Genomic DNA, 13,390 nt, shown 5'->3' with positions numbered 1-13,390 from the left:
CTACGCAAGAGCTATTAGTATGTCTGTCAAGTGGTGGAAGAAGTTTTACAATTTTACAGACTCTGCTATGAATATTAGTTTTTTGCCGGAATATGACTCTTTAGTGGTGAGTGTAACGTGATTGAAAGAATCGGTAATGAACAGTGGAATGCCGTTTCTCAACCAATTGTCTACATAGATAAACGACCGGAAGATAATAGGGGCGGAGTGTTCGTAGTATTAAAATAAGTGGGTCAGCAGGGCACAGAACCATCTCGTACGTGAGTGTGAATTTATTTGAGCTAAGGTAAGTATGTCCAAAAACACAAATTTCGTCGAGTGTTTCTGCAGACCATATAGAAACAGTCCTCAAAATTTACTTGAAACATGCAACGAATCACTTCCAGTTGCCATTAGAAGGTGACAAAGGTGCTCATTTTGGTGACTGTAACTTGGGCTTAGATATGGATCTACAGTAAACATGGGATAACATCAGACCCTTTGTCGAAAATTCTATTCAAGGACTCGTTTTGGGATAGTACAATATTCATAACGCGTGTAAAAATAACAGCTTAGGTTATGTCATCTCTATTTTTCCAACAGAATGTGTCATCCCATATAAAGAGTTGCTTCTCCCAGACCGCGAGTTCCCCGTTCCATATGTTACTCCCGAACTCAGAAGCCAGCAATCCAACTCAAAAAGAAAGTTTGTGCCTGTCAGAAGGAAGGCCCCTTTGGGTGAAATTTGTAAAAAACTAATGGTGTTACAGTGGACACTTTTACTAGATGGAACAATAGACGAGACAGTGGGTTATTTCTCCGATCTTTTTAATGCAACAATAATAAATACTTTGTACTGTTCAAAAAAGTAAAAACAGTGAAATTTCCAACAAGGCACGGCGAACAGAGTTGCCACTCATTTCGAAATAAGATAAAGCTTTGGGAATTGTTGCGTGCATTTCAAAATGAACACATATTCTTAAAAGAATTTCTGATATAGGAAAAAAGATATTGAGATGCAGCGAATACCTAAACTATATATTTTTTTTAAAAAAATCAGACACCAGCATCAACAACACTAAACAAGTTTGGTTTTAGGTCTAAAACTTCTAGCATACCTCTAGTAAGGTAGAATGATGCATCAGGTGCAGAAGTTGAGGGAAAAGCAGAAAATTTTAATGAGTTATTTTGTAACAAATTCTAAACTGCATAATCAACGTACTTCCCTGTTCAATCCGTTTGCTCGTCCATTTTATCTCATTTATCTATCACTTCTGCACTTTTATTTTCTCTCCGGCCTTAGAGCCTCTGGCCAGGACAACATAAGCAAAACCTTTTGCGTTCGACGTCTTCTATTATTTCTTTTCCGCTTTCGCTCATTTTTGATAGATGCGTAAGGGAAACCTGTTTTCCCTGTTCTTGGAAAACAGCCCGTTTCTCTCCCATTTATAAATCTGGATTAGAAAGTTATGTCAAATCCTGAAGCAATATCTCGCTACCCTGAAACATATGAATCCTCTACGAGAAAATTATCGAAACATTACTTCCGGTTCAGTACAATGCCAAAGTTGGTATTGGAGGGTGGATGGCCCATCTGCCATCAGAGGTAGCCAAAACGTGATTTTTTTTCGTTCCCATTTACATAAAATGTAAGTATATCTTTCATTACGTTTCAATCGCAGTTTCATTTTTAACATCCCTAACATCAAAAATTATACAAGAAGACCACATCTGTATGAGTTAGCATTGTACTAATAAATGAAAACCTGAAAGCTCGTTGTGAAATCTCAACTTTGAAAAAAAAATTGCTGCTGTTCTTGGCACAATATAGAAAGCAAAATACCAATGACGAACGAGACTAACATATCCGAAGAGATATCTGCTACATCTCCTGGTCAAGACAAAACAGAACTCGCCTTGAATGTAATGATTGTGGATAAAACGTGTTCAGAAGGCAGTCAACAATTACTACTACTTGCAATACATGCCAGCAATCTCAGAAAGAGGGCAGTGACATGGAGGTTGATTTATTTTGAACTCGCCTGGCATCTACATATTGTGGAAAAACATGTGCAAAAAGCACTCAATGATTACTGCTCCCTGCAATAAATGTCAGCATTATCATAGCTAGCTCAGTGACATGGATGTTGATTAGGTTAGATTCTGTCCTTTTGTGTTTTGTTCAGTGTGTTCAGTCATACAGTGTTGTAATTTAATTTAAAGCATAAGTATACTTCTGGTCAAAATTGATTTGCTTTAATTTACTAAACCTAAATGCTCCAAAACATACACTTTGCATCATGCACAATGCTGAAATATGTGATTAATCGATGGCGGCCGAATTGACGTCGTGGCGAGTGGAAACGTGAATTGGCAGTACGTGAGCAGATGAAGGTTAAAGAAAGTGATATTTAACGAATTTTATCGCGAACTTTCCCCAACTAAGATGTTTCGCATTTGTATATTTACCACGTGTGTAACTTGACTATACCATTTTATATACAAACTTTATTTTTCAGTAAATCGTTTCACATATCTTGCTATATCTTATCACTAACAAAATTTGGACTTAATGTAAACGGTTTTCACAATTATGCATAGCCATCTTTTACCTGTATGAAATAGCATGTTTCCCCAAAATTGAATTTCGACTATACCAGTCTTCATAGTCTTGACACGAGCAGTTCCTCCCCATGTGTATAATATATCTGTTGCAAAATATAAACTTAGTAAGTCGTTTCTACACACTTAGAACGCTTTAGTTTTTAATATGTTTTCTCCTGCGTGTTTTAACATATGCATTGCAAAATGTGAGCTCCATATAAATCTTCTTTTCAACTGTGTGTATTCATGTGTGAGATTTTCTACTGTGTATTACAATGTCCTGCCAAACTTAAAAATACACAAAATACTTTTCTAAACTCGTCGTATGTGTGGTTTACTAAACTGTCTAACTTCGTCTGATCAGTTTAACCGATGTGGAAGAGAGGACGACTTGATTTTTTGATCGCTTTTTTTCTTCAATTTGTCATAGTTTCCTTCAATCGGCATTAAAAAAATGTCTTGGGAAATATAAATATATGCGGTAAAAACGGGCCTCCGCAACCAGGTATTAACCAGCAAGACGCAGCCGAATCGCAGATGATCCAGAAGGCCCTAGTGTTGGAACAGACATGGAACATGTTTGTTCCGCTGGATCTACACTTGTAGCTGATGAGGAAGGTGCACCCTGATTATCGTTGTCGCTTAAACTTGTTACCGTTATCTCCATTACATATATGTAGACTCAAGAAGGGGTATATTTGGAGTCATTATTTTCAGATAAACATTTACTTGAGGAATCGTCATTCGAATCTTCCTCGGCGTCAGCCATTTTTCACTATGCTACAATTCCTATGACGGCAAGGCAAAAGCGCAGCTCGTAGAGTAGATGCGGCTCCAATTTGCAGTAATATCTGCCCAAATTACGAACTTAAAACCTGTTTTCCAAAACACGTTCCGTTACAAAGTGGAGGTACGACATTTGAAGGACTTAATGTTTTTTTTAATATTATTGTAAACCTATTTTGTAGGACATTTATGATGAACTTATCATTTTTTTCAGAACTTAACATCTTGTGAGTGCGTCAAATCTTTCTATATCTTTTGTATAGTTAAATGTCTTGCCAAACACCATTTGCATGTTTGGTTATTGAAATGTTCTGATATTGCCATTTGCCAAATGTGAACTGCCTGTAAACGTTTTTCTACACTCTCCGTACGTGTGGTTATTGTCCTGTCTGATTTAACATGTGATTTACTATGTGTGAACCTTGAGTAAATGCAATCTACGCTCTTTGCATCTCTGTGCTTTTTACTTTGTTATTGAAGTGTCTTCTAACTTTGAGCGTAGAATTTACATTTTTCGCGTATGACGTTTCCTTTCTGCGGGTCAAAACGTATGAACGTTGAATAAATTCCATTCCAGTGTCTTTGCACGTTTGATATTTTTCTCCTGTGTGGACTAACATGTGACTAACCAAATCTGAACATCGATAAAATGACTTACCACACTCTTGGCAAGTGTGATGCTTTTCTCCTGTGTGGATTAACATGTGTGTAGACAAATTCGAACGTCGATTAAATGAATTGCCGCATACTTAGTAAGTGTGATTCTTTTCAACTGTTTGGATTAACATGTGCCTAACCAAATGTGAGCTTCGATTAAATGACTAACCGCACTCTTGGCATGTGTGATGCTTTTCTCCTGTGTGGATTAACATGTGTCTAGTCAAATCTGGACGCCGCTTAAATGATTTTGCGCACACTTGGCATGTGTGATTTTTTCTCCTGTGTGAATTAACATGTGCGTAAACAAATGTGAACGTCGAATAAATGACCGACCGCAATCTTGGCATGTGTGATGCTTTTTTCCTGTGGATTAACATGTGCGTAGCTAAACTTGAACGCTGATTAAATGAATTAAAATACTCTTGGCATGTGTGATACTTTTCCCCTGTGTGGATTAACATAAGTAGACAAATTTGAACGTCGATTAAATGAAATGCCGCACACATGGCAAGTGTGATGTTTTCTCCTGTGTGGATTAACATGCGTAGCCAAATTTGAACGTCGATTAAATGATATGCCGGATACTTGGCAAGAGTGATTTTTTTCACCTGTTTGGATTAACATGTGCCTAACCAAATGTGAGCGTCGATTAAATTACTTACCGCACAATTGGCATGTGTGATGCTTTTCTCCTATCTAGATTAACATGTGTCTAGTAAAATCTGAACGCCAATTAAATGATTCTGCGCACACTTGGTATGTGTGATTTATTTTATCCTGTGTTGATTAACATGTATGCAACCAAACTTGAACGTTGATTAAATGATTTTTTGCACAATTGGCAAGTGTGATTCTTTTCTAGTGTGAATTAACGTGTTTAACCAAATTTGAACGTCGATTAAATGCCTTACCACAAACTTGGCACGTGTATGCTTTTTCTCCTGTGTGGATAGTCAAGTGTGCAACCAAACTTGAACGTCTATTAAATGGCTTACCACACTCTTGGCATATGTGGGCTTTTTCTTCTGTGTGGACTAACATGTGTGTAACCAAACTTGAACGATGTTTAAATCCCTTACCACACTTTTGGCATGTGTGATGTTTTTTTCCTGTGTGGATTAACATGTGTGTAGCCAAACTTGAACGTTGATTAAATGCCCTACCACACTCATGGCATGTGTGAGGTTTTTCTCCAGTGTGGATTAACATATGCCTAGTCAAAATTGAACGTTGATGAAATGGCTTACCACACTCTTGGCATGTGTAGTGTTTTTGTCCTGTGTGGTTTAACCTGTGTGTAGCCGAACTTAGACGCTGATTAAATGATTTTCCGCACACTTGGCAAGTGTGATTCTTTTGTCCTGTGTGAATTAACATGTGTCTAGCCATATTTAAACGTCGATTAAATGTCTTACCACACACTTGGCACGTGTAATCTTTTTCTCCTGTGTGGATTGACATGTGTGTAGCCAAATGTGAACGTTGAATAAATGCCTTGCCACACTCTTGGCATGTATGGTGCTTTTCTCCTGTGTGGATTAACGTGTGTCTAGCCAAATCTGAACGTTGATTAAATGATTTTCCGCACACTTGGCAAGTGTGATGCTTTTCTCCTGTGTGGATTAACATGTGTCTAGCCAAATGTGAACGTTGATTAAATGACTTTCCACACTCTTGGCAAGTGTGATGTTTTTCTCCTGTATGGATTATTATGTGTCTAGCCAAATTTGAACATGCACGAAATTTCTTTCCACATACTCCGCAGATGTGGGATTTCTGACTTGTATGCAGTAACTTACCGTTTGACATATTTGAGCTTTGACTAAAGCGTTCATCAGTGTTTTGGTACGTATCACGCTTTCCACTTTCCTGCGTCAGTATATGTCTTGACAAACGCGATCGATGAAATCCTTTGCCAAACTGCATCGAAGTATGAGATTCCGGATCTGAATGAGAAATGGCTTTCTTTAATATATTCAACGTATTCTCTTCTCCGTGGGAAGCGTATACCATATCGGGCCTGTAACATATTCAACAAACAACGAAATGTGATTGGAGATAATGATTAAGTAACAACAAAAAAAATGTCATCATTGGCTATATTTCATGATAAAATTACGCTCAATTTGTTTCATTACATGAACTATTATAGAAATATGAACTGGAGTACCACTGAGAAGTCTCCATATCTTTCTACTTTCAAAATAAGAGCCTGTAGCTTTTTCAATATATCAAATTGAACAATCATTTGTATCGTGGCGGTCAAAAGTCTTTGACCATGTAATGGCGACTGCTTTGAAACAAATGCAGAGTATGAGAAGTAAATCTGTCATATCTGTAGCTTCGTGTGGAGAAAAAAACAAATTTGCGAACCAAAGGTTTAAGAACAAACCAACTTTTTAATATATACTCTACCATAGATTATTCACTTATACCATCATAAGTGAAACACGAAAGTCGTTTTTGAAAAAAAAAAGTAACATACAACTTTCAACGCTGAGGCACAGAAACTTAACGTAACCAGAATAAAGATGAATCGTTTACAGCGTAGTGATCGTGGTTCAGTGGTCTAGACGCTTGACCAGTAAACTGGAGATTCTTTCACCGAATACACGTCGAGCAACTTTTTTTCTCTACTTTAGGAATTTTGATTGCGATTGATCGGCAGACAGGCTTTTATTACATTCAAATATTTGAATACTCGTTTGATTCAATACTTGAACTATCAAATTTTCAGGAATAATACTAGTAATAATAATAATTATATCGTGAAATATTTAAACAATAAAAACTTATTATCGCACAGGTCATACCATTACAAGCAGAAACGTGATATTAGAAAAAAAATATTTCGGTTTACTGTAATGTTGCCCATGAAAAGACGAATTTCTCATCTCCATTCTAAAACAAACCGAATAAAATTGGGATGAGGCTTAACATTTTAATTCGACATGGGACAAGGGACAAGGCTAACTCACAATATCGTCACGCTTTTGAGATGAGAATCGAGACGAGACGAAAAGTATTGTAAACATTGCTCGTCTCATCTCGATACTCGAAAGGATATATGCCACTCTTTAGGAAACAATTGGTCTGTAGACTGAATTTTAGATATTATTTTCTTACCTTGTATATGGTCTGTATATATATATATATATATATAGCAAAACTTATATAGTTACATCTGCAAACTCCACAAGTTAGTTTATTATAACACTTAGTGTTCAATGATATTCAGTTGCTTTTATTACAGTTATTTTACTGAAATCGTGGAATACAATATTTTCTACAGGAATCTTTAGAGGAAAGCTTTCCATTAAAATTGAGAAGCTGCAGAAATGTCTCAGGAAGGTACGGAACACCTTCTCCGAAACCCCTACGTTTAAAGAAGTTTTGCCAAATTTTAGGGCAACTTTAAAACTTTTAATACCATTATCATTTTATCATCATTATTATTATTATTATTATTATTACCATTATTACTGAAGTGTTGTAGATTTAATGGTTCAACCTGTTTCACCCAACTCCCGTTTAGTGAGTATTGTGCTGAACAAACACCGTGTGTATAGGTTTTCTCCGTGTTCCGCTTCCTTCCACTTTCTTTTTCGAATATTTCTTTCATTCTCATCATCGACTTCTCCTGTAGCTTATCCGGCATAATCATTACTTAAAATAAATTTTCTTACGGCTCTTGTGAATTCGGAATCCCTACTTTCTACACGAAATTTGTCTCGAAACTTTCCGTTATAACATTTGGCTAGTTGTAGGGACGTATGAAGAGGGTATGTCCTGATGGTCCTGACACTTCTCCCAATCCCGACTATTTTGTAACTTTTGGCTAACGCTACCGGCGATTTTACAGGCTTTAATAATATGTGTCCTCGTATGGAATTTCTTATCTATATTATTATTATTATTATTATTATTACTGAATATTTGATACCTCAATATTACGTCCTACTGCAATGCAAATAAGCATACTGAAATTACGAAAATGAAAATAAATTCTTTTATCCCTCTATAAGGGTGTATTGAGTTATAAGAGAGGAAAAAGGTGTCAGCTACTTGACAATATGAAATTCGAAACTTCGGATGCCTTAAAAGAAGCTAAGTAGGATTTTGATCATCACGATACTCTTTCTAAGTAACACCCTTTATTTGCGTAAAAGACGTTGGATTATGGATGCGCTATATTGAAATATCTTAAAAATATACAACTGAAATAGTTACTATTTATAAATTTTCTTGAACAAATATATGGAACGTGTTGAAAATGGAGAAGGAAAACATTATTATTGCTTCTAATATGAGTAGAAGAACAGTTAGTAACAATTCAGGCAATTTTATGACTCATAGGTCTGAAAGATGACCCATTTATATTCATGAATTGTTTTTGAAACAAGCGAAGTTTTCAGACAGTAGGAATCGAGATTGACGTTATGTAAATAGTTTTTCCTGTGAAAGAAGTCATTTCAACGCTAACTTGTAAGAACAAGAGAAAATGACAATTTTTCATTTTATTATACATCAGAAATATTAACATTCTAAATTATAATTTTTTTCTGAGTATCCTTGGAGAGAATCGAACCGCGGACCCCCAACACACACAGCAAATGCTCAAGCCACTATCCTAAAAACGCTCTTTTAATAAAGAGTTGCGAATTGCTTTTATGTAAGAGTTTCTATGTAGCGAATTGCAAACGTGCTATTAACCATGAATCACTGATAACATAGTGTAGTCCAGAGAATTCAACATTAAATTTTAAAAAGTATCTCCGTAACTTATCTCTATTATATTCGGATATTCTTGTTTTACAGGTGTTTCCAGTAACCTTGAACGACAGGGACACGAACACAGATACATCGAAGACATTTAATATTTAGAAGTATTTCCAATCGGGAATCGAAAGTGAGACCCCGCATAATAAACAATCTAATGTGTCGGGTGCCTGGTTCGTTCCCAAGGCAAGTAAGGTTGAGACGGACATCGTGCTTGTGGGTTATCTCGGGATACTCCGACTTTGTCATTCCAACAATTCGTCCATCATAATTCACATGCTTTATTCATAGTCTTCTTTAACCTAACAGGTGTAATCGTTGGACAATAAAGGATTTAATTTTCAAGCTGTTAACTCAAACCAATCCGAATCGAAAACGTTGAATTTTTTATTGGTCATTACGTTTTCTCACGAAAATTATGTAGAAAATCACGGGAATCCTAATTCCATTCAAAAATGAAACTGCAGACTAGTAATACCTAAACCTAAAATGTAACCATTACATATCCTTTGGAACTTTTCCAAAATCTGTACGGATATTCCGGGAAGTGCCACTGTTGGAGTTGTTCGTTGAATCGGTGGGTCAGTCGGTCATGGGTCAAAAGCATATGACCCTCTGCGACCCTCAACCACCACCATGACACACTACGACCCACCACTCACCATGAACCACTACGATCATGACCCAGAAGTACAATTCTTCTGTAGGAAACAACATATATGAAAGATTTAATTCTCATAAGCTGCATTTGTTTCAAAGCAGTCGCCATTACCTGGTCAAAGACTTAAGTCCGTCACGATATATACGATATCAGAGTTAACCTGGTACATACCAAAATACTTATTTTGTGCTATATGGATTAAACATTTCATTATTATAAGTGAAAATAGAGACGGGTGTCACTAACTTTATTTATATATCATTACTTTTTGTGTCAGAGAATTTAAAACTCGGAAGAGATTTTTTCAATTGCAGCTACAAGAAACTGTCACTATGATTACAGAGAGACAAAGGAACGATATAATAACTTTTAAAATTTTGCACAAGATACGTGATTTCCTTATGTATACCAATTTCAAATTGCGATTTTATATAGTCTGATACCTTGAGATAGTAAAATTTTGCGTATATTGATATGTAGCTACGTAGTTACATCAGATACATTCTTATTAAATAAATACTTTTGACAAGCATAATGTTTTCAATTTCTTGTAATTTTAATCTACTTATTTGAAATACATGATACAACGATTCCAGAATTCCACGATAAGGTAATATGGACAACCATTAAAACCTTCATTACTCTTAAATTATTACTAGTGCTTTTATGTTTGTGCTCTAAACATAGAATTTAAATTTATCATAACCCGGTGTAATGTCATTCGCCGAAATCGAAATATATACTGTGTTTGGAATCCTACTATTACACGGATTTTGCAAACAATGCCCCTCGAGTGTTATTAGCATCGTGAAACACTCTAGTCATTATTGTTTTTTACGATAAAAGTAAATAGGGCGTGCGAAGATAAATGCTACACTCTGAATACCGAAATATTAAAGAAATATGTTATGCATCACATTATAAAATACAAGGAGCTGAACTACTTAAAATAAATAATTGAATTTGTTGAGAGTCTACATTTAAGTGGCATTTTATTACGTTACGTTCACTCAAATGGGCATTAAATTTTTACGTCAACTCTTATAATCTAAGTGGTCTCTCCTGTTAGAGAAAGGACAGCTGGCACAATAGCTTTTTCAGTTTTAAAAAAGTGTCGCGTGCAGCAGTGTTTTCGGAATTACAACGTTCAAGAGTGAGAAGACGAACAATCTGCATATTATACCTCAGTACAAAAAATTTGACATCAACCTAATCTGGTATTAACTACAGAAATGGCTGAATCCATTGAAATTAAATTTTACATGTCTGCCATTAACCAGACATGTATGATTTATCTCACTTAGAAAACTTATTTTTTTTTTTATTTTACGTTACTGTCTCTAGAATGAACATCCTACGAGTAAGAGAAAAGCTATAAATGTTACACTAAAAGCAGAGTATCTGATTAGTGGATTATGCTTTGGAGGTGAAAAATGTCATGAAAAATCTTTACTCTATACCAGTGAGGAAGTTACTGGATAAAAACAGACAATTTTGCGCAGATTTTATAATACATAAATTTACCATATGATATAAAATGAATATGCAATGTACAGAACTTCGTCACGCATTGCCTGATGCACTCAAGTGATCACAATATTGCTAGCATAAAAAATGTAGAAAACTACGTTTTCAAGGGGATGTTGTGACATTAAGCTGTAAACTTCAAATCAACAACTTATAGACTTCCTTAGATTTTTTTAACAATAGCAACGTCAAAAACAGCAAAAGGCTTGTAGCATACGACTTACAAAAATTTACAGCGAAACAAAGTATTTTCATTATTTCTCTTTCAAACAACGCCTTTATCATTTCCGAACGATCTTCTTTACTTATATGGAGAAGTATATCTACCTGCTTCTTGGGGAAAAATAACGAAGAATCATTACCTCTTCCTCGATAATTCACATTAATATTTCCTGTTTCATTCAAGCGTTACTGCAATACAATACTCAGGAAAGAACACTTACGGACATTCTTCACTAAGTATATCTACATACCTTTAACGGCATCATACATATATACCTTCTTTAAACACAGTTGGAGGAATAGAATTACGTAATACTATATGACTAATGTTGTAACGAACACTGGAGATATATAAACACTTACAACGTAAAAACTAAAAAAATAATAATAATAATTAACATTTGAAATAAATTTTCAAGAAAACCTTTTCCCGACCTTGCCATCGCATTTCGAAGAAAGTATACATTTTATTTATACTATTTCAGTCAAAATATGTTTTCTTCGCATAAATGCGTCTTGAAACTAGCCCACATCTCATTAAAGTACGAGTTAGGATCAAGTTCCTGCACAAATCCTGAAGCAGGGCCAATAAGCATATGCTTGGTTATGGTTGTATTTACTGTGCTATCTGTGAAATTTCAAAGTTGAAGTTAAGCATTGGTTTTCTGTACACTTTTTTGCAGAGGTAGCACCCTCGTGATCAGGTGTTTGTTTCGCTGGTTACAATAAAGTACAACATACTGAACATACGTTCGCGAAATTGTGAATGAAGGCTGACAGAGTAACTTAATTGCATGAAACGTGACCTTCATTTGAAGTTTTCATAGTAATTTTCAATGTGTAATTTTAGCAGTAATAGCTTAAAATGTAAAATATATATTTCACTTTAAATTTTAGTATACATTCAAGAATATACGAAACTCGTTCACCCACTGAATAACCAAACCCTAAGTCCCACACCTCATAAATTCAACTTCTCGACTGGGTATCATCCTACACTAAACCATGCAAACTTGGATTATTATAGCCCATTCTTAGAGTATCGTATCCTATAATATCTTTTCGTTTTTGACACACCAAAATGTCACAAAAGTTTTACAATTCACAAGCATAGTGACGCAAGCGACGTGACCCGCCTATCGTAGACATATCGATTTCATTATTTTTGTAAAAATGTGATGTCTCCTTATTGTAAATGTGAACTAAATATATAGCACGTAAAAATTTCTTTTCGTTCATCTCACGCTAAGCAAGTTATTCAAAATTTAACGTCTTTTTCCTGATTGTTAATAACCATCTGTAACCCTTTCAGCCCTGACCTACACAATTGTGCAGGTAGGTACAATCACCAACATATAGAATACCGGCCGAACATTATGTTTACACTAAGGTAACTATAATGAACAAGTTCAAAAAGTTACAAAATTCGTAAAATATCTGGGTTTATGAACAACTGATACGCTGTTAGCGGAAACTGTGAAATAACCAACGTAAATGTCGGAACGGTAAAATCTTGTAGTGGTTAAAACATACATCATTGGCTCGAAAACGAACAAATAACAGCATTGCCTAGTACTAAAATAATATTTCAAATCAGGATAAAGGTTAAAATACATGGCACTGAAAAGAAAATGTGAAGGCGGCACATTTTTAGTAACTATTCACATATCTTCTGCCAAATATGATACATAGATACAACTTTTTTATGCATGGCTAAAAGTATCAACCTGGTGGGGTTTATTAAACACTTTATACAATACCCAAATAACAAGTGAATATCGTTTCACAATCGACTTCCAAAATATGCGAATTCAATATTCAAACATGAGGTAGTACATCTGTAACAATTTGTCCCCATATATTAAGAAGATCGAAGAAGGAATCTGTTTCTTGAACGCTGGATCTATCTCAAATATCTATTACTAGTTATTCATTACTCTTTCACTTCAATAAAGATAAATGTTGAAAAAACTTGTTAATTTGAAGCACTTCTAATTTGAATAGAAAGTTATGGAAGAAGACAGAACGTATCGTTGGGACGCTGACTCGATCGCACAAGAGCTGTTCGACAGCTTATGCAGTTTTTCTATATGAAAATCAGATAACAGGATTACTAATCACTTACAAAACAACAGCTGCTACATACCTGTTACCATTTTCGTTTTATAGCGA

General features: G+C 35.3%; 1 protein-coding gene across 1 annotated transcript in view; it reads right to left on the bottom strand.

Annotated features, from left to right (window-relative positions):
* Window positions 1-231: 231 nt before the first annotated feature.
* The window catches only part of LOC145690803 (uncharacterized), a 40,783-nt gene continuing 27,624 nt past the window's right edge, over window positions 232-13,390 (bottom strand). The window contains exon 2 of the mRNA XM_081766097.1: window positions 232-6,049. Within this exon, the coding sequence (XP_081622223.1) occupies window positions 4,888-6,049 (1,162 nt within the window). The 3' untranslated portion in view covers window positions 232-4,887. The remainder of the gene's footprint in view (window positions 6,050-13,390) is intronic.

Source organism: Thermobia domestica, chromosome 7, assembly GCF_964235325.1.
Source record: "Thermobia domestica chromosome 7, izTheDome1.hap1.1, whole genome shotgun sequence".
Taxonomy (NCBI): Eukaryota; Metazoa; Arthropoda; class Insecta; order Zygentoma; family Lepismatidae; genus Thermobia; species Thermobia domestica.
This window is presented reverse-complemented; position numbering and strand designations above follow the sequence as displayed.